Here is a 23,808-nt window from a genome sequence, read left to right on the forward strand (position 1 = left end):
CTGTCTTGGACAGACCGTCAGAAGTAGTCTTCCTGATACAGGTTCTTGATACACTTTAATACCTAAAATGTATAATAGGTATTCACTTTCATTTAATAGTTCTGGAAGTATCTGCTTCGGCTGCTGCTGCTGCTAAGTCGCTTCAGTCGTGTCCGACTCTGTGCGACCCTATAGACGGAAGCCCCCAGGCTCCCCCATCCCTGGGATTCTCCAGGCAAGAACACTGGAGTGGGTTGCCATTTCCTTCTCCAATGCATGAAAGTGAAAAGTGAAAGTGAAGTTGCTCAGTCATGTCCGACTCTTAGCAACCCCATGGACTACAGCCTACCAGGCTCCTCCATCCATGGGATTTTCCAGGCAAGAATACTGGAGTGGGGTGCCATTGCCTTCTCCCGGAAGTATCTGAGATGCTTTTAAAGATAGTATCTGAGATACTTTGCCATATCTTTTCAAGATAGTGAAGGAGTTTAAGTCACTTGTTGAAGCTACGTACTAACTTTTCTTAAACAATGAAATCCTAAAGAATTATGCATTCAGGGGAGCCCTGATGGATATCTGATGATGGTGGTGATTTAAAATCCTTCAGCCTAATGGGAGGTTATTTGCAGAGGAGTGGAGGTGATTCAGAGCTTGTATTTAACAGGTGACCTAGACATTTTGGTTATGGGGCTTCAAAAAGGTATGTCTGTGTGTGCTGCAGCATGGACTGTGTACTGGAATGACGGACTGATCTGGAGCGCTAGGCTGGGCTGTGGTGTGAAGGCTGGATACAAACAGGCCTGGCCTGTAGGCCAAAGACAGACTTGGAAGGCCAAGTTCAGAATGTTTGACCCCTCACATTTTAAGCTTTTGAAATTCACTGTACCTGTTGGTATTCATGCCATGCAGAATTGTGTGATGCCTTTTACCTCCCAGTCTCAAGTCTTTTGCCCGTCAGTGGGGTCAAGGTTGAAGACCCGGGAGCAGCTTGCACTTCTGAAAAGGAAAAGCTGCGCATCCTTGAGCCTCCGTTTTTAACCTTCGTTCTTGGTAGTTGGCTCCCCTGATGGTTTGGGTGGGGTGACAGCCCAAGTGCCGAAACAGGGGTGGTTGGCCAGCCTGCTACCAAAACAGGATGTGTGCGGAGCACGTTTTCTGCCTGTTAGTGGGGATCCTTGCTTGCCCTGGAGTGTGTGATCTTTCCCCATAGCCCATCACCAAAGCTTTTTCTTTGACTCTCCTGGACTTAGTTCTGGTTTTCATTGTCATGGCCAGTCCCTGGACTGTCGACCCAGCTCTTTGGTTAATATCATTATTGCTGGTTATTTTTGTAGGCACTTTGGCATGACAGATAAAAACAGAAAGACAAAAAATGGAAGTCAGCCCCAGTTAGCTCTCAGCATTTGACTCCACACCCACACGTTCTCTTCAGAAGTAGAATGGCACAGGAAAAAAAAAAAAAGTTTAAAACAGTAACAATGCCAGAAGCTTATTAAGCAGAGCTTCCAGCAGGTGGTGGAGCACTTTCACTGTGATGCTGAGAACCACTGCCGCAGGGGTTTGTGTAGTTGCCATTTTGTGGATGAGGATACCAAAGAGCAGAGGATCAGAGGCCTTGCCTGAGGTCACAGCACCAGTGGAAGACAGAGGTGAATCCAGTCCGGGTCTTCTGGCTCCAAACCCCAGGCTGATTCCTGAAGGTCACAGTCTAATGATTCTTACTGATAGTGGAATCTAATGGTGATGGCCTGATGTAAGCTCACCAAAATGTCAAATTTGTAAATATTAAAAATTGAAAACAGTGTCAGATCAAGAACCAGGGTTGGCGGGGAAAGTGAAATTTAGTGGGGAGGGTATATGTGAAAGTAACTCCATCATTTTTAAGCCATCTATTAAAGTTGCTTCCAAGTTGCTGCTCCTGTATGCTGGCTTGGAGGCCGTGGGCGTCTCTTCTCTGTCTCAACAACTCTTAGTTAAATCAGAGGTTCTGGATTTTTTTTTTTTTGGTGCCATTGATGCTCCTTGGGAAATCTTGCATGTCCTCTCACTAGACGGTTTCCCAGGCAAGTAACCCAGACCTCAGCACACAATTTCCAGGGATTCACAGATGATCCAAAGTAGTACAGCGTGCCCCAGGTTAAGAGCCCCTGCTCTGCCTGGATATGGAGTCCCAGGGAAAACTGTTGCCCTAATGGTGTTGTGAACCCAGTGACACAGCAGCCTCCGAGCTCCCCACCCACTCGCTCTAGAGCAAGGGCCGCGTTTCTGGAGCTGCCTTCCATGGAGTGGGATTGCCAGGCCAGTCCCAGCAGCAGCATATGGAGTCCATCCTGGCTGAAGCAGGCCCTCATCAGGGTGTGAGGAAAACGGCAAACGGGCAAACAGCCCCCGATGCGTTGACTCTCAGAAATACGTACTTTGCAGGTTGAAACACTGACCTGAAAGGGCTCAGGAGATTCACCTCCGCCAGTCTGTGGGTACCTGCACCGCCAGCAGAGACGCAGTTCTGAGTTAGCTGTTTAGAAAAGTTACCCAGACCTGACTCGGCATGCTGCGTAGTCACGTAGCCCCCGGTGGTGGGGAGTGAGCAAGTAAAACTCTTTTTTTCTCATCTGCAGTGTCACCTCTCCTGCCTTCTGGACTAGGGAGACAGGGGTTTTCACATTTTACTGGCACCAGCCTCCTCGAAGAGCTTTTATTAAAGATTAAAATTCTTGAAGCTCAGAAATCTGCGTTAGATTCTTACCCTCCAAGACTTCCTAAGCAAGTACCCTCCTAGACTTCTGGAACCCCACTTGGGGAAACACTGGACAAGGGTCGAGGGCCTCGCTCCCCTTGATGGCATAGAATGCTGCTGTTCACCTCTCCGCAGGAGTCCTGGAGTGGAGGGTAGCCCCGTCCACCTGAGTCAGGAGTCAGTGATGGATCTCCCAAGACAGTTGAGGTTGTTGCAGTGTGCCTGAGCGCAGGCAGCTGGTGCCCCTCGTCTCCAGTGCTGGGAAAAGCCCACCTCGCTGCCGCCCGAGTGGCCTTGCACCACGGCTGGGGTGAGTTGGGCAGTTCCTGCGCTGCCCAGACCCATGTGACAGACTTCCGTGCTGGGGCCATGGGACATGGCAGAGTTCACTTTGGAGGAAATCTGATTATATAGTGACTCCCTCTGCTCTGTTGAGCCCTCTGAGAGAGGTCTGATGGGGAGAGGGGTGGGGAACTGTGTGCCCCTTGACATGGCCCGAGGTCGCGTCTGAAGTCCTCCTTTCTGTCCCGTTGCCAGTATTTGAGTGAATGACGAGGCGGTGTTTGTCTCAAGAGGAAGAGCCAGGACAGGAAAGCAAAATGTAGAAGAGCAGATTAAAATCTCTGGTGGTGGTTACTTTTTGGTAACTTAAAAAAAAAAAAAATCAGAGAAGTATGTTTCCTCTGACCCACTCCCACCCTCCTCCTACCTGGCTTATGTGGAAATAGACACACACGAAAAGATCTGGATTTGGACATCAGGAGAACTAGAGCCTGGTCTTCGTTCTGTAGCCGATTAGGATGTGACCCCACTCAAGTCAGTTCTTCTTTATAAAGTGTGGAAACAGCAGGTACTCAGGAGCTCACATCAGGCCATTTCCATCTTGAAAACCTCAGGGAAAACACACAGAAACTGTTCGCAGCAGATCCTGGGAGCCACTTTATCCATGGCAAGGTTGACGGGCACAATCCCGCTTTATTTCTTCTCTCCATTTCATTTTTTCTAGTACCCCTGGAGAAGAGAGCAAAGTCCTGAGTCCTCCAAGGCCCTGTGCAGCTCCCCTTTTCCTGCATCTCCTCCCACTCTTCCAGGTCACTCTGCTCTGCCAGCCTGGCCACCCGGTGGGTTCTGCCCCAGGCCACTCTGCTTGCTGCTCTCCTGCCTGCAGGGCTCATTCCCCTCCTCTGGGTCTCAGCCCTGGCATCACAGCAGCATCACACCAGGAATCCCTGACCACAGTGTATAAACCCTGCCCCATCACTCTCTGTCACCCATACCCAGCTCTGTATTCCTCAGAGCCTGTATTGCTTCCTCCTGTGGTAGGTGTTTATATGTCTGACACCTCGTTCTTCAGTGGAGTGTAAGCTCCATGAGAACATGGACATCCCAGCGCCAGCTGACACACGGGCTCTCAGTTAACATGCATGGGGAGTGTTAGCACGTCGTGACGTCTGGGAGGACAACACCTCTGGAATCCACGTCCTCCTCTCCTCCTCCTCCATGTGTTAAAATGGCTTTCTGCCCCTACACCTCACTGGCATCACTCTGAGACTGCTGGCCTTGTCCTAAGTATCATGATCCTCTGGAAACTTGGCTAGCCTTGTTTTGTCTGACCTGCCCACTGTCGGCATCTCTTTTTCTTGAAGCTTAGTGTCTGTATCCGCTTTGCATTGCTTTCTCCCACCCCTGTGAGCCTTCTCAGGTTCTTTTGCTGGGCTCTGTTTATCACTTCTGCTTAAATGCCAAGATTTTCTTAAGATTCATCCTGGGAAGTGTTTTCTTCCGTCTCTCCATGACATATATCACATCATCCCTAGATGATGCCGTATGCATGCACACACACACATGTACACACGTGTGCATGCACACACACACACACACACCACTTGCACATCTCTTGAGAGGATGTCTCACAATCAGCTCACATCCAGCATGGCCCCCAGTAAGCATAGTCTCTTATGTAATGCCCCAGGCTTATTCTCCCTGTATCCTTTCTCTGGGAATATTGATGGCATGACCATGTACTTGGTCACCCCATATTTTTCTCCTGAAAAATGGCCTCTTGATCTCTACTAGAGTGATCGTGTAAAAATGCAATTCTCAATATTTTGCGATTCTCAACGTAATAACTGATTCCAGGTAGGTATTGTCAATAGATGCTAAAAGCATGAAGTGCTTAGGGAACAGGATTTTCGCAAGGCCTCCAAGTGTTACCCCATAGATTACGTATTAATTACAGAGGGGGAATGCTTGCTTCGGAATGAAGAGAGCTGGGGTCACCTTTCACACTCAGCACCGCCATCAGTTGGGCAGCACGGCATCGCGTGTGTCGCTGATGCTGAAAAGTACACTCAGCTCTGTGCTCCTCCTGCCAAAAACATTTAACCTAAATCTAATCATGGGGAAGCAGCCAAATTCAGATTATATGACATTCTTTCCACAGGACAAGCTGGTTTAGACACACTTAAGTCAGCATCAGGAAAAGTGAAAAAGGCAAGAGTCCTGTTTCAGATTGAGACTGAGTAGCAAACAGTTAAATGTAGTGCATGATTCTTGATTATATCTTGGTGGATTCGGGGGGAAAATCCAAACAGCTGTAGAAGACATGTGAGGGGCAGTTGAAATTCAGACACCGACTGTACTTTAGACTATATGATTGAATAATGTTCATTTTCTGAGGTGTGCTAAAGATATTTTAGTTACAAAGGAGAATGTCTTTATTCTTAAGAAATGCATATGTAGAATTTAGGTATAAAATATTATGATTGGCAGCCATCACTCTGTATCTACAGGTGGTGGATTCAACCAACCACAGATTGAAAATATTTGGGGAAAAAAATCCCAGAAAGTTCCCCAAACCAAAACTTGAATTGGCCATACACTGGAAACTATTTGCATAGCAGTCGCTTTGTATTAGGGGTCATAAGTGGAGATGATTTAAAGTACATGGGGGCTCTTCATGAAGATGGCGCCGAAGGTGAAGGAGGAAGCCCCTGCCCCTCCTAAAGCTGAAGCCAAAGCAAAGGCTTTGAAGGTCAAGAAAGCAGCGTTGAAAGGTGTCCACAGCTGCAAAAAAAAAAGAAGATCCGGAAGTTGCCCACCTTCCAGCGGCCCAAAACACTGCAGTTCGGGAGGCAGCCCAAATATCCCCGGAGGAGCGCCCCAGGAGAGACAAAGCTGACCACCATGCCATCATCAAACTCCCCTCACCACCGGGTCAGCCACGGAGAAATTAAAAGACAACAACACCCTGGTATCCACTGTGGATGTCAAGGCCAACAAGCACCAGGTTAAACAGGCTGTGGAGAAGCTCTGTGACACTGACGTGGCTGAGGTCAACACTCTGCTCAGGCCTGATGGCGAGAAGAAGGCGTACGTTCGACTGGCTCCTGACTGTGATGCTTTGGATGTTGCCAACAGAATTGGCATCATCTAAACTGAGTCCAGCTGGCTAATTCCAGATATAAAAGTTTTCACCATGTAAAAGCATAATAATTTTAAAAAGTAATAAAAAAGTACATGGGGATGTGCGTAGGTTACGTGCATTTTGTGTAAGGGGCTTGAGCGTCCGTGGGCTTTGGTGTCCACGGGGGATCCCGGAGCCAGTCACCTGCAGATGCCAAGGGACGACTGACTGCAGCTCAGTTTCAAGTGATTTCATCAACAAACCAGCAAAACCGTGTGTGTGTGCACGTGTGCACAGGAGAGGAACACAAATATGGCTGAAACGTGCCTGGCGAGTCTGGGTCAGAGTTGTAAGATTGGTTATTCCTTGCCCTTTCAGTGATCTGTAAGTTTGAAAAGTTGAGAATTAAAAGCAGCTAGTGCAGGGAAGAGTGAGGAGCCTGTGAGTGCAGACGTGCACGGTGAAATGAATACACCACCAGTTACTAGGTGTGTTTCTCCTCACTTAGCTTTTTTTGTCCACTTAATTTTTGACACAAAACATCAAGTTGGAAATAAGTCCACACCCCTCGTGTACTGGGTCACGCCCCTCGCCTGGGTGGTGGGATGGTTGATGGGATGGCCTCCATGGCCTCTGATGAGGCAGAGAACTGCTCTCATTCAGATTGTCTCTCCTCTGTCTGCTTTCACGGTTTTGCCTGTGTTTTAGCTTTCAGAAGTTTAGTTGTGATGTATCAGATCAGTCGCTCAGTTGTGTCCGACTCTTTGTGACCCCATGAATCGCAGCACGCCAGGCCTCCCTGTCCATCACCAACTCCCGGAGTTCACTCAGACTTAAGTGTATCGAGTCAGTGATGCCATCCAGCCATCTCATCCTCTGTCGTCCCCTTCTCCTCTTGCCCCCAATCCCTCCCAGCATCAGAGTCTTTTCCAATGAGTCAACTCTTCGCATGAGGTGGCCAGAGTACTGGAGTTTCAGCTTTAGCGTCATTCCCTCCAAAGAAATCCCAGGGCTGATCTCCTTCAGAATGGACTGGTTGGATCTCCTTGCAGTCCAAGGGACTCTCAAGAGTCTTCTCCAACACCACAGTTCAAAAGCATCCATTCTTCGGCGCTCAGCCTTCTTCACAGTCCAACTTTCACATCCATACATGACCACAGGAAAAACCATAGCCTTGACTAGACGAACCTTTGTTGGCAAAGTAATGTCTCTGCTTTTGAATATGCTATCTAGGTTGGTCATAACTTTCCTTCCAGGGAGTAAGCGTCTTTTAATTTCATGGCTGCAGTCACCATCTGTAGTGATTTTGGAGCCCAGAAAAATAAAGTCTGACACTGTTTCCACTGCCTGGCATGTATTTCTTTGACTTTAACTCGTTTGGGATTTACTCAGCTTCTTGAATGTGTAGGCTTACGTCTCTTGCCAAATTTGGGAAGTTTTCAGCCATTTATTTAAGTACCTTTCCTATCCATCTTTTTCCTCCCCTTCCAAAGCTTGGATGACACGATGTTAGACGTTTTTGTGGGTTGGAGGTGAGCTTGTAATGGTGGAAGTCCTGACTCTTCACCAGCCCTCCCCTGACAGTCCCCTCGGCGGGGACGGGGTCTCCTTACTGCTAGCGGGGATGTTCTCCCTACATGGTCTGCACTTACTCCTTGGGTTGGGGCAGCTTCCTCCTCGGCCTCCTTCGATGCCCCGTGGCAGGAGGACTGGGATGCTTCATCACAGCCGTGGAGGGCTGGAAGTCTGGACTCCCCCTTGGCCTTTCCTGGTAGGGGTGGGGCTTTCACAGTGATTGATTATTGTCTAAGCTCTCTCTTGCTGGGATGCCCTTTTCCTGGTCCTGTGGCTAGCGAGGGTAGGTTTTGTTGGGGCTTTTTTGTCCGCTTCCATCAGCATCTCCAGGTTGCTGGCTTCGTCAGCTCCAAGTCTGGGATGTATGAGGGACCCACCACTGTGTCCTTCAGGTTCCAAAGTCCCTGGCCAGTCTGTCACCTTCTCTCCACCTTTGAGAACCTACTGTATAAGGTCTGGAGTGTTCATTTGTAGTCAGTGGGAGGAGTACAGGAAAGTATGTCTTCTCAGCTCCCCTGATGCAGCCCTGCGACGGCTCATTAGAGTTCTTCAAGGGCTGGGCCCTCCCCGGCCCCCCAAGCCTTGTGGTCGCCACATGAACACCCCCGACCCGCCACATCAGACCACTTGTAGTCCCGTGAAGCTGCTGTGCTCTCGGGTGACCGGCCCACTCCCTTCCTTGTCTGCATGTGGTATTTCTATTCCCTTCATTTGGGTTTTCTCTGTAAATCTACCCGGACAGTTGAAACACTTCTTTCCTCAGGCAGAATTTTGCCTCTTCTGTCTCATGTCGTTTCAGTTACTTCTGCACCTATACTTCTCTCTTATGGTGTCATTATTTGTCTTTTTCTGACCAGACTGTGAGTTGCCTTAGAGGGCTGGGACTCCATCCTGTCCATCCTTGTCCTTAGTAACTAGCACAGTAGCTGCTTAAGAATGCTTTATTAGATGGATGGATGGATCTGGCTCTCGTTTCCCACCTGAGGTGTTAAATACGTTTGCTCCCCATTCCCTCACCCCACTGCCACACACACCAGCCCCCACTGATGGCCTGTGCACAGGGCTGCTGCTTCTGCCGTGGACAGAGAGCCCCCAGGCTTGCCTGGCCCGTCACACTCTGTTGACCTCGCTGAGGTGTCCTGTGATCGCAGCCTTTGAGTTCCTCTGCACACAGCATCGGTGGTGAGCTTTAGTTCTAGCATGGTATCTTCCTGAGAATGGGAACGATCATTTTTGTGTTTATTATGTCAGCACCTAATAAAGTGACATTCAGACCCAGGCACCTAATAAATATTCCTTAATGACAGTGGTGAGGAAATGAGTCTTGGTCGTTCGTTGCTGTCGTTCTTGCTGAAAAGCTTTTCCAGAAGTGCCCTGTGGCTTGCAGGAGGCGTTGCGTTGTCTGCGTCTGGGGCTGGTGGTGGGAGAGCACTGCGCCCCCTGCTGGGGAGGTCCTGAAGGCTGCTTGCACTCACGCCTCTGTGCACTCGGTCCGTGTCCTGAGAACTGCTCCCAGCACAGCACCCAGCTGGCCCTGGGAAGCAGAAATCTCCTTTCCTTTGAGAAAGGAATTGAAGCAGTTTCTTCTCTTATTAGGTCACAAATGACCTCAGTTAAGGCAGCAGATCTGTTCAGGGAGAAGGAAGATGGGCGCTGAAGAGAAGGAACACAGTATATGGCTGGTGCTTAGAGCCAGCTGGGGCCGAAAACTGGGGTCAGGAGCACCGCACCGCTTAGCCACTTGCGCGCGTTTGATTTCCTTGCTGCTGTTTCCTTTCAGTGCATGTTTGCAGTCCTCCCTGTGTCCACACAAAGCTGTGCAAGCGTCCCAGGAAACCAGTTTCGAGAAGATGGAAATGAAGAATCCCGTTTCACTGCCCAGTGACACCACGCACGTGTGTTCTTGTGGACAGCCGTGCGCGGTTCTTGGGCTTGCGTTGGTTTCGGGAGTGGAACGTCTCTTTCAGAGACTGCCTTCTTGGAGTTTCTGGGAAAATAAAAGTTCCAAGTGAGCAGTGCCTGGGCTCCTCGGGCAAAGCCACTAAGGCAGTCTGGCACAGGAAGACGCGAGTCTAAGGTGAACACCGCCCTCGGACTCAGACACACACTTACGGGTTAACTTTTGAGTCTTTGGCGATTTTCCACAACTCGTAGAGGCCTGAACTTTGTAATGTATTTTCTGTGTTGCTCTGCTTCTTGGTGTCTCGTTCCTTAATGGACAAGCGTGTGGTGATCATGGCTTGACACTGCCACCTGCTCCCATATCAAGAAAGGCCAGGGCTTTGCGTTATCACCCCTACCCCTCACTAGGCGACCCTCCACAGCCACAGCTTCTAGCAAAGCTGGCCGGACATGTTCAGGGATGGCCTCTCCACCACGTACCCCAGTCTTCCAAGAGCACTGGCTACTCAGCTCCAGGCATCCCCAAACGGGCCTCAGAAGCGCCTTCTAGGAGTCCCGACGAGAGGGGCCATCGCCTCCTCCTTTGCCTTCCTGGAAGTGGCGCTCGAATTCGCTGAACTTGCTCTCAGAGAGCAGAATTAGACATGGGGAGCGCAGAATGGGCTCTTCAGGGGCTGACAGTCCTCGCTTGTCATCCGGGTTGGGGTCCAGTACCCGGTGAACGGCCTCACGGGTCACCGCAGTGTTGGTTTCCTCACGTGTAGAACTGGAAGAGTGGCACCTGCCTCGTGGTGGTTAAGATTCAGTGAGATTATAATGTCATAAAATGAAGCCGTCTTTGGGGATCAGTGATCACTGTGTTGAATTTTTTGCGGGGGTCTTCACTTCTGGTTCTTTTGCTCAAGCTCTGAGCAACTACTGAGCTCCTCTGGTCTTCTTGTTCCCCTCCTGGCTTATCTCCTGGAATCGGTGCTGGAGGCTGCGCTTTCAGCCTCATGTGGGCTCATCTTTCTGACCGTGGCTCTGGGACCTGCAGTCACTGCACCCCTCCTCTGAGCCTCCCTCCCAGCATTTGTGCTCAGCACGGTGGTCAAGCCAGCCTTGCCACACCGCCTGCCCTCTGCCCTGCTTCTCAGCCTTCCTGCCTCCACATCCAGCGGGGTCATCCTTCTCCACCTTCTGAAGAAATTAAGAAGCCAGCCCAGAGGAGAGAGAACGCCAACCTGAGGGTGAGAGAGGATGGGGTTGAGAACCTTACTCTGCCGCTCACTGCCTTTCCTCCCGTTTCTGAGCCTGCCCACGGCTGTAAAACAACACTGCACACCACATGGAGTCACTAGGAACATTCGACTGGACAGCACTTCAAAGTGTCCAGAATGGTGTCCACCACAGCACCTCGCTAGCACGAAGATGGAGCCACGCAGGAAGTCAGCTGCACCTGACGTGCATCCCTACTCCCGACCACACGTGCTGGTGGGCCGGAGGGTGACACGGGCCTTTCCCATCGGGAAGGTCTGTGCAGCGTGAGCTGGTGCCCAGAGACTGGGTGTGTGCCTGCCCCCGTGGGCAGCAGAGTAGGCTCTTGCGCGTCCGGCACCAAGACTGCTGCAGAAACTCACTAGCCCCTGTGGGGATCTAACCCAGGGCTCAGCCAGATCACCATGCAGGGTGCCAGCAGCACCCTACCTGCGGCGGTGGGGGTGCCCCCGGCCCCAGAGCGCCGTCACTCTCAGAAGTGGGCGGAGTCCACTCTGCAGAAGAAGATGAGACCCAGAGAGCAGGTCATCCCCCCGTCAAACCAGCAGCGACGGGAACACAGACGTCCTCATTTTCTGTCGGGGACCCCTGAGGTTTTGAACCCAGATGAGAGCTTAATCCTGGCTGCTCAAGGGAAAGTTCAGAGTTCACAGAGTCCTCCGGTTTTCTGTCACCAGGGTACAACTGTATGTCCATTCCACGTGGAATAGCCAGTAGATCACCAAATGAGCCACGCGCTGGGTGCCCTCGGCGGCGCTGGGGTTACCGTCAGAGAGGAAAGGAGGACACGGGCCCCTGCCGTGCCCGAGGGAGCTGGCTGGCAGTAAATTAGAAAGATACTGGTGCGACTCTCTGGAGTGTCAGACGGCGATGAGCTGTGGAGAAGGAGAAGGCAGAAGGACAGGCGGGGGCGGGGCAGCGGACACTGAGTTTCCCTCTGCTTCTCGGTCCTTACCGTCCTCCGCAAGGGCTGTGTGTGTGCCCTGCTGTCCGTCACCCCGCGCCCAGCAGTGCTCTCGGAGGCTGATGCTGGACTTGCGCCAGCTGTACTCAGCAGAAGCAGATGCAGGCTGGCCTGCTGGCCTGCAGAGATGCCCAGACCTTCAGACCAGAGCTGGGTGGGCTCTGGGAGCTTGGTGAGGGAGGCTGTGTGCTGGTTTTCCTTAGAGATCATTTGTTAAGTCTAGAGCTCCCCCTGCTGTTTAGGAGGTAGGGTGCTGTCAGCTGACCTTTCAAAAATGATGGTTTCTTTTTTATCCTAAGATTTAAAAACTTTTAAAAAATTACTACGGGGACATTTGGCACTTCCTTCTGGTTTGGCTGCTGTTGAGGCCCAGCCCGGGGTGGGGTGGGGCGGCGGGGGGCAGGGGCCCCAGCAGGATGGGGTCAAGTCTGTGCTCTGGCTACTTTTAGCGTCTCCTCACCCTGCTCTCCCACCACAGCCTGCAGCCCCTTCCACACCGTCTCACAGCTGCTCTGAAACCGTGGGGCGGCAGAACTGAAACTGACCCCCGTCTGGTGAATTTCTTGAAGTGAGCCAGGCCAGCCGTTCCCTGTTCAAGCTCAGGGTATCCCCACTCATCATTTGCTGAACTGGCTTCGCAGTGCTGCTTTGTAGAGGGTCCGACTCTGGTCTCCCTGCCCCCAGCATGCTTTGCCGAGTGGCGAGCTGTGGCCCGTGGGGTGGTTGCCCCAGAATAGTGCCGAGTCCCTGACGGGGCTCCAGAGGGGCCTTCTGGTCAGCCGCTGGTTGTGTGCACCGCAGTCAGCCATACAAGCCCACTGAAGGTTTTAGTCCTTCAAGATGAAATGCAGGTTAATTTTAGCAGCACTGTTAACACCAGCTGAACCGAAGAAGGAAACGGCACCAAGTAGACCTTCGTCCTTTTGGTTGAGCTGCCTCAGTCACACCGTCTGATCATGTGGTGATTCCTGATGAGGTTAAAGGAGGACAGTGGGGGCGCCTGGCTTGCAGGGGTACTCTGTGTCCCCGTCTTCCAGGGTTGGTGGCTCCGTAAGGGTTGTGTTAGGGTTACGTTCCGTGGGTGCACCTTAGCAGTAACTATTCCCCATGAGAATGAAATCACCAGGATTGTAGTGATGGGGCCTCTGAGCCGTACAGACGTGTACTTACTCAGGCGCCCCCTTGCCCTTCCCATCAGCCGATGTGAATAGTGCTGCTCAAGTGAACTTGAATTCAAGATGCCTTCTCCACTGTAAACTGCAGCAGTAGACGCGGTGCTTCACTCTGATGTAATTATTGTACGCTTCTTCTCCCAACAGCTTTGAAAAGTCCAGCTGCGTTTCATGAGCAGAGAAGGAGCTTGGAGCGGGCCAGGGTAAGGCGTCTTTCTTCCCAGGGACCCCCCAGCCCTGTCAGAGCCCACTGTGCTGCTGCCATCTTCCGTCTGGCCTGGCGCGGCCCCAGGGTCAGCCCCAGCCTCACAGTCCTAAACAGAAAGCTCTGCCTTTCCACTTCATCCCACCCCAGCGTCTGCCAGCATGAAGGTTTGGACCGTGATCAGAATGAGTGTCCTCCTCTGGTACATCCAAGGGTGTGTCATGGGCGCCAGCCTCCTCTGGGTTTGGAGACCGCTGGTATTTTCCAAACTTGAATTCCACTTGGCCTTTGGTAGCTGTTAGGACATGAACACCGGCCACGGGAAAGCTTGCTGAGTGGTGGTCCCTCCGTGTCTGTGGCTGCACTGCTTGCATGTCTCCAGGTGGGCCTGGAGACCTCCCTGTTGCCTGAGCAGCCAGGGTCCACTGGAGGCTGTGGAAGCAGAAGCTGGGCCCCTGGGCGCCGGCTCACGCTGCCGCACCTGGCTTGCTGCTCTGTCCCCCTCGGTTTCAGTTCCCCCAGGGGCCTCGGGGGGTAGTCTGCTGCCTGGCGTGGGTGGAGATGGGGAAGTGGCCAGAGCGTGCTTCCCCATCTTGGCCCGGCACTTTTTCTTTTATGTAAAAGACAAGGGAGGAGAACCTCCCCTGATGGAGGCTCACAGGCTGCCCGGGACCCACAGCTCTGTCAGAGACTGAATCGTTTACCTCCAGGGCTCTCCTTACGGTCTTCTGTTTTTATCTTATTTTTAACCAATTTCTAAGGAAAATGATGATGAATTCTTAGAGTGAGCAGGAAGAATGAGGGCCTGGGTGCTGGGAACGAAAGGAGTGGCTGGGTGCACTGTTGCACTGGCCGGAGGATGAGGGAGTACGAGGAATGGCCTTGCCCGCGCCTTCCACCCAGTCTTAAGACTTGGTGCCACTTCTTGGCCTGCTTCTCCAAGGCAAGGAGTAAATGTGACCTGATTAGAAAAGGTGCTAGTTGACAGGTGCAATTCTGTCCTTTTCGTGTTTAGGTTCACGGCAGCTCTTATGCGGAGAAGGCAATGGCACCCCACTGCAGTACTCTTGCCTGGAAAATCCCATGGATGGAGGAGCCTGGTGGGCTACAGTCCATGGGGTCGCTAAGAGTCGGACACGACTGAGCGACTTCGCTTTCACTTTTCACTTTCATGCATTGGAGAAGGAAATGGCAACCCACTCCAGTGTTCTTGCCTGGAGAATCCCAGGGATGGCGGAGCCTGGTGGGCTGCCGTCTATAGGGTCGCACAGAGTTGGACACGACTGAAGTGACTTAGCGGCAGCAGCAGCTCTTATGAATTAGGCATCTATCTTCACCTTAATAGATGCAGCTAAGAGAGGTTAGCTAACTTGTCCAGCTAGTCAGTGGCGGCCAGGGTGAAACCTTGGTCTGTGGACTCCAGGTGTTTCTTCCTCAGTACCTGGGCCTCCTCCCGCTGCTGTCCGTGAAGACCGGCTCCGGCCAGAGTCTGCTGTGCTTTCTTCTCCAGCAGCCAGGGCAGCACTTCTGCCCACCACAGATGGGTGACAGGCCCTGAGCCCACGGCCACCATAAGCCGTCTCCTGGGAGCTCAGCACCACAGGGCTAGGGCCATAGCCAGGCCAGGGAGCAAGTCTTGACCTTGCTGCAGGCGTGATGTCTGCTCTGCCACTTTATTCTCCACCCTGTTCTACTCTACCTGCCTCTGCTCTGTCTCGTCGTGCCCTGTCCTCTCCTAACATGTGCTGGGTAGGAGAGGTGATGGTCTTGGCTGATGGTTTGAAAAATTCTGGTGCAAAGCTTAAGAACACAGGCTCTAGAGTGAGACAGATCCAGGGTCACATACACATTATACCAGGAGCGCTGGGTAGTGGGCTGGCTCCAGGACTGTCGGGGAAATGGTTTAATTTGCCTGGAGTCTCATAAGTGCAGAAATGAGGACATTAGACTTTAAGGAACTAGAACTGTGACACCACGTATCAAAATTAGTTCAGAGTGAACAGAAAATGCTTGTGGTGTTGGGCAGTGCCAAAGATTTTGAAATAAGATGCAAAGTTATATTCAGTATGATTAGAGCTCTGCAAAATTAAACCTATCTTCTGCATGGAAGAATGACTAGAAACAAATATCCCTAAGTACTAACGGGATAATTACATGTTTTTTTCATTGTTGTCTAATTTTTAAGTTTTCTTTAATGAACTCATATTACTTTTGTGATAATAAAAGTGAAAGATTAGAACGTATGTTAGTAGTTCAGCCTCAGAGAGACAGACGGTCCTCACCGGTGGGCGAAGCCCTCAGCAGGTGCACTGAGGGTGGGTGCACCCTCCCCAGGCCTCGGGGCCCAGCAGTGTCCAGGCTGGGCTCCTGGGGCGGCTGAGGTCACCCACTGAAGCCACGGCTGCCTTTTGGTCTTGTCCAGGCCTTAAGCTTGTGACCTGCGTCTGAGAGCTGCTTGGTGTGTTTTTTCCGCAGACAGAGGACTACCTGAAACGGAAGATCCGTTCCCGGCCAGAGAGATCGGAGCTGGTCAGAATGCACATTTTGGAAGGTGTGTTAGGCCGGAAGTGCCTCTTCATGCAGGCCCTCTTGCCCACTGTTTCCACCCTGTGCCACCCACGCTGCTGCTTCACTCTTCCTCGTTGCCCCCATTCCTCACAAAAACGGGGTGTGCAGTCCTCTCCCCCAGATCTGTCTCTAGCGTGATTTACTTCCACTCGTTCGTGCATTTACTCGGTATTTACTCCAGCACCTGTGCAGTACAAGCGAGGTCATCCCAGACAAACTCTGCGTGCCCCGCCCACACACTTCTTTCCTTGTTCTAGGGAAGGAAAGGCTTGGGCTTGAGTCTATCCATTTTTTGTTTGGTTTAGAACCCACTTTGGAGTTGGAAGAAGACTTTCCTAGTCTGAACCCTGCATGTGGCAGGAAGCCACTGAGGGGGAAGACACCGAGGCCCAGAGCAGGGAGGCAGATCGTCCCCCGCAGCAAGCCCCGTCGTCTGGGCCTGCTGTGCCTAGTGACCACGGCTGGGTGTGACCACACACTGTCCTCAGTGGGGCCCCCTCCCTCTGTCCTCGTGAAACTTCACACCGGGTCCCCCACTCTGCCTGGTTCTGCTGGTCTCTGCTCCTTCCCTGGCAGGAAGGGGAGGTGCCCTGGGGTTTCAGGGCAGAGCCTGCTCACCCCTGTATCCTCCTCCACCCTCTCCCACATGCAGAGACCTCGGCTGAGCCCTCCCTCCAGGCCAAGCAGCTGAAGCTGAAGAGAGCCAGGCTGGCAGATGACCTCAATGAGAAGATTGCGCAGAGACCTGGCCCCATGGAGCTGGTGGAGAAGAATATCCTGCCCGTGGAGTCCAGCCTGAAGGAGGCCATCATTGGTGAGGAGCCAGGCCTCCCTGCGTGGACTCACGAGCCGGCGCGGGGGGAGGGCCACCAGGCTGCTTGCTCCCTAACTTCCTGCTTAGCGTGGGGCGGGGGAGCCGAGGCGTGGAGAACCAGAGCCTGACAAACGGGTCATGCGAGCCAGGGTCAGTGCCCATGGCCCCATGGATCAGCGCCGTGCCGGAACAGCTAAGCCAGTAACCGAGGCCTCCATCCGCTCCCCATCTCAAAACCCAGGGGTCGCCCCTCTTTCTCAGAGAAAGTGGGTAGGTGTCAGGGTTGGTGTGCACGAGCACGTGAAGATGCCGAGAACTAGAAACCATGCCTGCTGCTCCTTTTCACTTGTGAAGCCCCCTCTTGGAGCCTGACCCTTTGCCCAGATAGTTCGCTTACAAAGGCCGACAGACCCGAGCGGCGGGCTAGGTGCACGGACCACGGCCCTGGTCCTTACAGAGCTCAAGCCCAAGTGCAGACCCACGCAGGGAAGTAGGCCCCAGTGGACCGAGGGCCACCCGGCCCGGCCCTGACGGTGGGGGTTGGCGTCAGAGGAGGTGAGGCCAAGGTGGGGGTGCAGGCCAAGCAGGAATTGAAGCGTCTGCGGGGGAGGAGGAACACCTGCACGTTGACCTCGAATGGGGGTGTCAGGAAGGGGCAGGGGGCGCTGCAGGGCCCTGTGGCCACGGTCAGGCGTGCGCCCCTGATCCCCTCACTGCCGCGGTGAGGGGACAGACGTGCTTCTGTAGCTGCTATGGGCCTGAGATCTGGCCTAGGAGGCAGCTGGAGTGCTCCCACCATAAGTGTGAGCTGGGTCTCTGGGCAGAGTAGGCACGGGTTGGCTCAAGGCAGGCCGGGTGGGGCCCGGGGCCCGGGGCCCGGGGCCCGGGTCAGCAGAGGCAGGTCTGGGCCTCACCTGCACCAGTGCAGAGGTGGGCTGAGCTGGGGGTCTCAGTACCCTCTTCCTTGCATTCCCCACCTCGCCCAGGTGTTCGTCTCGCCTGTGTCAGTGTTCAGTCGCTTAGTCGTGTCCGACTCTGTGACCCCATGGACAGCAGCACGCCAGGCTTCCCTGTCCATCACCAACTCCCAGAGTCCACCCAAACCCAGGTCTGTTGAGTCAGTGAAGCCATCCAGCCTCTCATGTTAGTGTGCTCCCCCTCAAATCTCCAGCACATTCTACAGCAGCTCCTAGTTACGGCCAGTGTTTGGGCCGAGGTCAGTCTGGACTCTCCCGCCATCCCAGATCTGATAAATGTTTGCCAAGAGTTGGCCGGGTGCCAGGCCTGCGCGAGCCTGGCCATCACAGACACAGAACACAGACACAGAACACACTCCTGCTGCCCTGCACGGGCTCGGCCTGACGGGAGAAGGCTGTGGTGTGCACCAGTGACTTCCGCATCTTGCTCCCGGGCACAGGTGGTGCTGCCTGCTGAGAAAGGCCCGGGCCCTGTGACTTGGGATCCGAGTCACCTGCCTTCCGGGAGCTCACAGGCTCCGCCTGGCGCAGTCCTAGCTGCCTGGGGAGGCTCGGGAAAGGGCTGTGCCATTGGCAGTGACGTTCATGATAGAGCAGCTGGCCCTGCTGTCGTGGACAGCGCAGGACAGTGGGCACGTGGCCAGGCAGCCGGGGCTCGTCCGAGCCAGACGGGGAGGGCCGTGGGGCGGGGAGGTTGCACGGCTGATGCGCATGATTGGGGTCAGCCTGGAGGTTGAGTCCGTGCACCGAGTAGAGCAGGTACTGAGGGCCATTCCAGGCGGAGGGGCAGTGTGAGCAGTGGCCTGGAGGCCTGGGAAGCCGGTGCGTTTGGTGGCGAGATCGTCACTGGTGGCTGGAGAGAAAGGGCTGTTCTCCAGCAGTGGTCACGAGCTGGAGGGGTGGGAGGGGCAGATGTCGTCCGTTGTTCAAGAGGAGCGGGTAGGGTGGTCAGGAAGGATATTTAGGCTGAGAAGCAGGCAGGTTTAGGGCTGAGAGGATGCGTCACGGGCAGGTTGCAGAGGTGGGAAGATGGGAGGAGGAGGCAGAGGTTGGGGAGCCTGCTGAGGGTGGGGGCCCGGGAGGGGCCTTGCAGGTGGTCCCTGTCACCGCAGATTCCCCCACACACTCAGCTGCTTAACACTCACACACCTACTTCCAGTTGACCTGGAAGAGTTGTGTAAAAGCCCCAGAAGTCTTCCCCGAGCCTGGCTCCCTCAGCATCCAGGCTTCTGTCTAGCAAAGCATTGGCTGTGCCCCACAGCCTGGACCGTGAACTCCCTCAGGGCAGGACCCTGCAGTGACCCCTGGACTGAATTGGGGTGGACCTGAGGCTCCTCTGTCCACTCCCTGGTCCTGGTGGTCGCCTCTCTGGGAGTGGGAGGCCGGGGGAGGAACCTGGGCCTCGAGCGGCTGGCAGGAGGCACACAGTGGTCAGGAGGCTGTGCCCCCTCGGAGCTCCAGTCGAGGGCAGGTGAGGGGGGCCAGGAGGGTCACCCTGGCAGGTTGCGGCGAGGGGGGGGTGTAAGCTCAGGGGCATCCTGTCCAGGTTCCCGTGTCCTCGGGTCACGGCCCTGGAGGGGGAGCGCTCCAGGTTGTTCCTCTTCCTCGTCTGTGGTGTGGCCCCCACTCCCCTGCACCTGGTTCCTCTGTGTGGACGGCGGCTCGTGCCGCGCTTCTTTTCTGACCGTGCTGGCCGCGGGGTCGTGACAGGAGTCCTGAAACACCCTGCTTGTCCGTCCCCTTTGTCCCCTCCCTCTGCGTCTGGGATTCCCACGCCAGGCCCCCCAACCCGGGCGCACAGGCCTCCAGGCCCTGCTCCCTCACAGCGGGGAGGGCGGGCGGTGGCTTCGCTGCCCCGGAGCTTTGAGAGCCACTGGCCCTGCTTCACCTGGGTGAGCAGGCGGCGCTCCTCCCCTCCTCTGCCCTGCCCTGCCCTCCACCTGCACAACTGCCAGAAGCTAGAGTGGTCTGTTCCTGGTCTTCAGGGAGTCAGGCAGCCCAGGGGAGGAGCTGCACCCCCATAGCTGTTCGCGACTCCTTCAGCCCTCCTCACAGGGTCCCCGGGGTGGAAGTATAGTGCCTGCAACAGCCAGGAAACAGGAGGTGGAGGCGGCGACAGGCTTGGGAGGGAGGGCAGACATTCACCGTGAAGAACGAACACGGGTGCGTCTTGTCTTAGAGGGCAGAGGACGGGCGAAGACGGGAGGGCTGAGAGGAGCACCCTCCAGGGTGGCGGTGCAAGGGGGCCTAGTGGGCCAGCAATCAGGCCTCTCCTGCCGAGGCAGCGCTGTGAGGGCCGGTAGGACTGGCTCTCCTGGCCTTCGCTTCGGGGCCGTGAGGATGAGCTTTCCTCCAGCTTGTTTGGGTACAAGAGGCAGGGCGGCTGCCAGTTGCCTCCTCCTGCTGCCCACGGGGCGAGAGGACAGCCTCTGGCTGGGGAACAGGGCCCTCAGCCGAAGGAGTCTCACCCGGGCCTTGGCTTTCAGTGGGCCAGGTGAACTACCCGAAGGTAGCAGACAGCTCGTCCTTCGACGAGGACAGCAGCGATGCCTTATCCCCCGAGCAGCCTGCCAGCCACGAGTCCCAGGGCTCGGTGCCGTCGCCCCTGGAAGCCCGAGTCAGCGAGCCGCCGCCCAGTGCCACCTCTGTGTCCCCCACTCAGGTGAGCTTCCTCCTCCACTCCCCAGGGGCCCAGACCTGCTGGAGCAGCCCCTGCGAGGTCTCTCCTTGGGACCAGGTGGGGCAGGGAAGCCGGGAGGTGCTGCCCCGCTAGCTCGGGTGGAGGGTGTCGGCAGCGGGCCTTTGGAGTTACATTTGGAGGCCTCCCTGCCGCCCTGTGTCCCCTCGTGCAGAACAGCTGCCTTTCCTGAGTGTGTGCAGGTCTGTGACACATTCTCCACATTCTGCTCCCCCTTTTCTAGTCCCCCCTCCCACTGCCACCCTGGAGGCTGCTCTTCTCAGCTTTCCTTCCTCTGCCCTCAACAGCGACCGTCAGAGGGGGTGACGGCCGCCCAACCTCCGGGCGGACCAGGCAGGGTTGCAGCACCAGCTGGAGCCTGGAGGTGGTGCAGCTTCTGGGGTGTCCTCACATCCCCATCTCTCTCCCAGGTCGTGTCTCAGCTCCCCGTGGGCCCAGAGTCCGGAGAAACGCTCTTCCTGGCAGAGCAGCCTCCTCTGCCTCCCAGCCTCACCAACGGAACCACGGTCCCTGCCGCCAAGCCCCTCCCCACCCTCATCAAGGTACAGACAGACCCCCAGCCCACTGCCCCGCACCCCTGATGCCTCGCTGACTCCAGTGTGGGGACAGTGTTGGCAGTGGGGGTCCTCACCCTCTCCTCCTGGTCAGGGACCAGCAGAGGTCACCACGGGGCTACAAGCGGCCTGCCCACTTCCTCCGTGGACAGGGGCTGCAGTCACGGCCCCAGTGTACTGAGCGCAGGGCAGGCTGTCACTCCTGCCCGCCCCGTGCACGGCCTCGTGAGACCTTAAGGGGATCGAGTAGCGAGGTGGTGGCCCACGGTCACTGGCCAGCTGTGCTGGGAGTTCGTCTTCATTCTCTTTCTCCGAGTCCTGACGTGAAATACCTGAGGGGCCCCAGTTAGCCTCAGCCCACGAGACACCCACGGGCACTGTGCTGGGCTTGGTGCTGGACCCTGAGGTTGAGTTCAGCAGCACCATGAGCCAGCGTCTGGGCCTCCTGCCTCAGCCTCTGGGGCCTTGGCCCTGCCTGCCCCCTCCAGCCTGTGCTTCGCGCCTGCTGGGCAGGGGCCCTTCCTTCCAGCCCCACTTGCTTCTGCGCTTGACTGATTTCTGAAGTCCCTCCGCGTAGGCCCTGGCCTGGAGTCTCAGGCCACCCACGTTCTTCTCCCGCTGCTCACAGCCTTGGCTGAGCCCTCTCTGTGTCTCCAGGTGCTCCTAGTCCCTTTGGGCTGGCGCCCCACCCTGGTCCTGCTCCTCCCGGCCTGCAGAGCTCGCGTGCCCCGTGGCTCCCAGCCGCTCCCTGGGCAGCCAGCCGCACCTTCCTTGTCTCCGTGGTCCGTTCCCGACTGGCCCAGACATCTGAGGTTTTCCCCCAGATTTCCTCCCCTAGACATACCCCTTGTCACAGGTCTCGTGCCTGCCTCTGCCCACCTCCCCTCTGTGAGAACCGTGTGTGTGTCTTTATCTAACTTCCTCTTTTCTGGAAGCACCTCGGCCCCTGGCTCCACAGCCCCGCTGTGAACGCTCCTGCAGAGGAGCCCCAGCTGCCTTTGACCGCTTGGGTCGCTCTCCTCTCTGGGTGGCTTTCCTGGACTCCCTGTCTGCGTCCCTTTCAGTGAGGTGCTCCTGGGCCATTCTCGGCCTCTTTCTCGCACCCTCGGCCTGGCTGGGCCCTCTCCGTGGGCCCCGTCCATACTCTCGGGTGCGCTCTGGCCCCAGCGGCCCCTCGCTTTCTCCCCCTCTCTCCACACCCAGGCCACCCAACCCTCTTCCCCACCACCATGGAGGGGCTGCCGTCAGAGCGCAGAACCCTGAACCGTGTAGCTGCTCGGCTGCCGCAGCTCTGCTGCCCCTTCTTCCCCTAGTTGGTCACCTCTTTCCTCATCCTGTCAGTCCCCACAGCCCCCTAACCAGACCCCCACTGACCCCGCACGGAGTCTCCGCCCTTCCCTCTGCTGGTCTCTGCGCAGATGCTGCGAGGCCTTCTTGGTCCTGCCCGGCCCGTTCCCTGCTCACGCGCCCCACTCAGCTCCACCCGCCCTCACCCCAGAGGACCCTCGAGGCCCAGCAGGAGGCCGCCCTGTGTGCCAGCTGTGGGTGCACGAACAGGAGCTTTTGGAGTCTTGGGCTTGGATCTCGGCTCCTTCGTGGGCGAGATCACAGCCACTGTGTGACCTCAAGCCACTGACTGCGCTGAGCCGCTTCTTCATCTTCCAGTAGACACGCCGGCTCCTGGCAAGGCAGGGTTCTCGCCAGTCTCTTTCACCCCATGTCCTGTTCCCGCTGGAAGCTCTGTGAGGAGCAGGGCATGTCACAGCACCGCGCCCCCATCAGCTCTCGCCCCCTCCCGGGCACACTCCGGGGCACCAAGGAGGCCGCTTCTTTGGGAGGGGTGTTATCTGGCAGGGCAGGGTGGATGCACAGCCCTCACGGGAGCCGCCCAGGCCCCTAACGGTGCCCTCTGTCTCACGCCCCCAGCAAAGCCAACCCAAGTCTGCCAGTGAGAAGTCACAGCGCAGCAAGAAGGCCAAGGAGCTGAAGCCAAAGGTGAAGAAGCTCAAGTACCACCAGTATATCCCCCCGGACCAAAAGCAGGACAAGGGGGCTCCTCCCATGGACTCCTCCTATGCCAAGATCCTGCAGCAGCAGCAGCTCTTCCTGCAGCTGCAGATCCTCAACCAGCAGCAGCAGCAGCAGCAGCAGCAGCACTACAACTACCAGACCATCCTGCCCGCACCGCCCAAGTAGGTGCCGCCCTGCCACCCACGGGCCCCGCCTGCCCACAGGCCCCGCCCAAGTAGGTGTCGCCCCACCCACTCATAGGCCCCGCCCACGTAGGTGCCATCTTGCCGCTCACGGGCCCTGCCCATGCCCCCCCCCCCCACCGCCCATAGGCTCCGCCCAAGTAGGTGCTACCCCAACTGCCCACAGGCCTCACCCAAGTAGGTTCCACCCTGCTGCTTACAGGCCCCGCCCAAGTAGGTGCTACCCCGCCCACTCAAGGCCCCACCCAAATAGGTGCCACCCCACCCGCCCACAGGCCTGGTGACCGGTGATGTGTGGGTGACCCTGGACTGGCAGGGACCCTTTGGTCCCTGTCCCATCAGAGTGGTCTGGGAGCAGGGCCCTTCCTTGTGCCCCTCTCCAGCCGGCCCAGCAGAGGCCAAGGGCGACGCCTGGCGTGGGCTCATTCCTGTGCTCTCTTCCTCTCAGGCCGGCAGGGGAGGCTCTGGGCAGCGCTGGGGGCGCCCCGACGCGCAGCCTTTCCGCTACCGGCAGCAGCTCTGGCTCGGGCGCCCCTGGACCCAGTGGGCTGGTCCGACAGAACAGCACCTCGCTGGCAGGCAAGCCGGGGGCCCTGCCCGCCAACCTGGATGACATGAAGGTAGGTGGTTGTGCCCTGGTGGCCTTGGCTGCTGCCAGCCTGGCCTCTCGTGGGGCCGTCAGGTGCTTGGCGTCATGCAGGGAAGGTGGCCGGCTGGGGACTACGGCCATGGAAGGCAGAGCAGGGCTCCGGACTCTGGTCTCCTGCAGTGGAGGCACCTGGAGCCT

At 56.0% G+C, this 23,808-nt stretch overlaps 1 protein-coding gene and 1 pseudogene across 5 annotated transcripts in view; both read left to right on the forward strand.

The window, feature by feature from the left end:
- The window catches only part of MRTFA (myocardin related transcription factor A), a 211,562-nt gene that overhangs the window by 179,888 nt on the left and 7,866 nt on the right, over positions 1–23,808 (forward strand). For all 4 annotated transcript variants that reach the window (XM_027540708.1, XM_027540709.1, XM_027540710.1 and 1 more), the window contains 7 exons: positions 13,140–13,195; positions 15,673–15,748; positions 16,418–16,579; positions 20,043–20,218; positions 20,665–20,796; positions 22,735–23,000; positions 23,470–23,641. In XM_027540708.1, coding sequence (XP_027396509.1) covers positions 13,140–13,195; positions 15,673–15,748; positions 16,418–16,579; positions 20,043–20,218; positions 20,665–20,796; positions 22,735–23,000; positions 23,470–23,641 — 1,040 coding nt within the window. The remainder of the gene's footprint in view (positions 1–13,139; positions 13,196–15,672; positions 15,749–16,417; positions 16,580–20,042; positions 20,219–20,664; positions 20,797–22,734; positions 23,001–23,469; positions 23,642–23,808) is intronic.
- Positions 357–6,193, forward strand: LOC113892195 (annotated as a pseudogene). Its single transcript, XR_003510992.1, has one exon. The product of XR_003510992.1 is annotated as a 60S ribosomal protein L23a pseudogene (transcript).

This window comes from Bos indicus x Bos taurus, chromosome 5, assembly GCF_003369695.1.
Source record: "Bos indicus x Bos taurus breed Angus x Brahman F1 hybrid chromosome 5, Bos_hybrid_MaternalHap_v2.0, whole genome shotgun sequence".
Classification (NCBI taxonomy): Eukaryota; Metazoa; Chordata; class Mammalia; order Artiodactyla; family Bovidae; genus Bos; species Bos indicus x Bos taurus.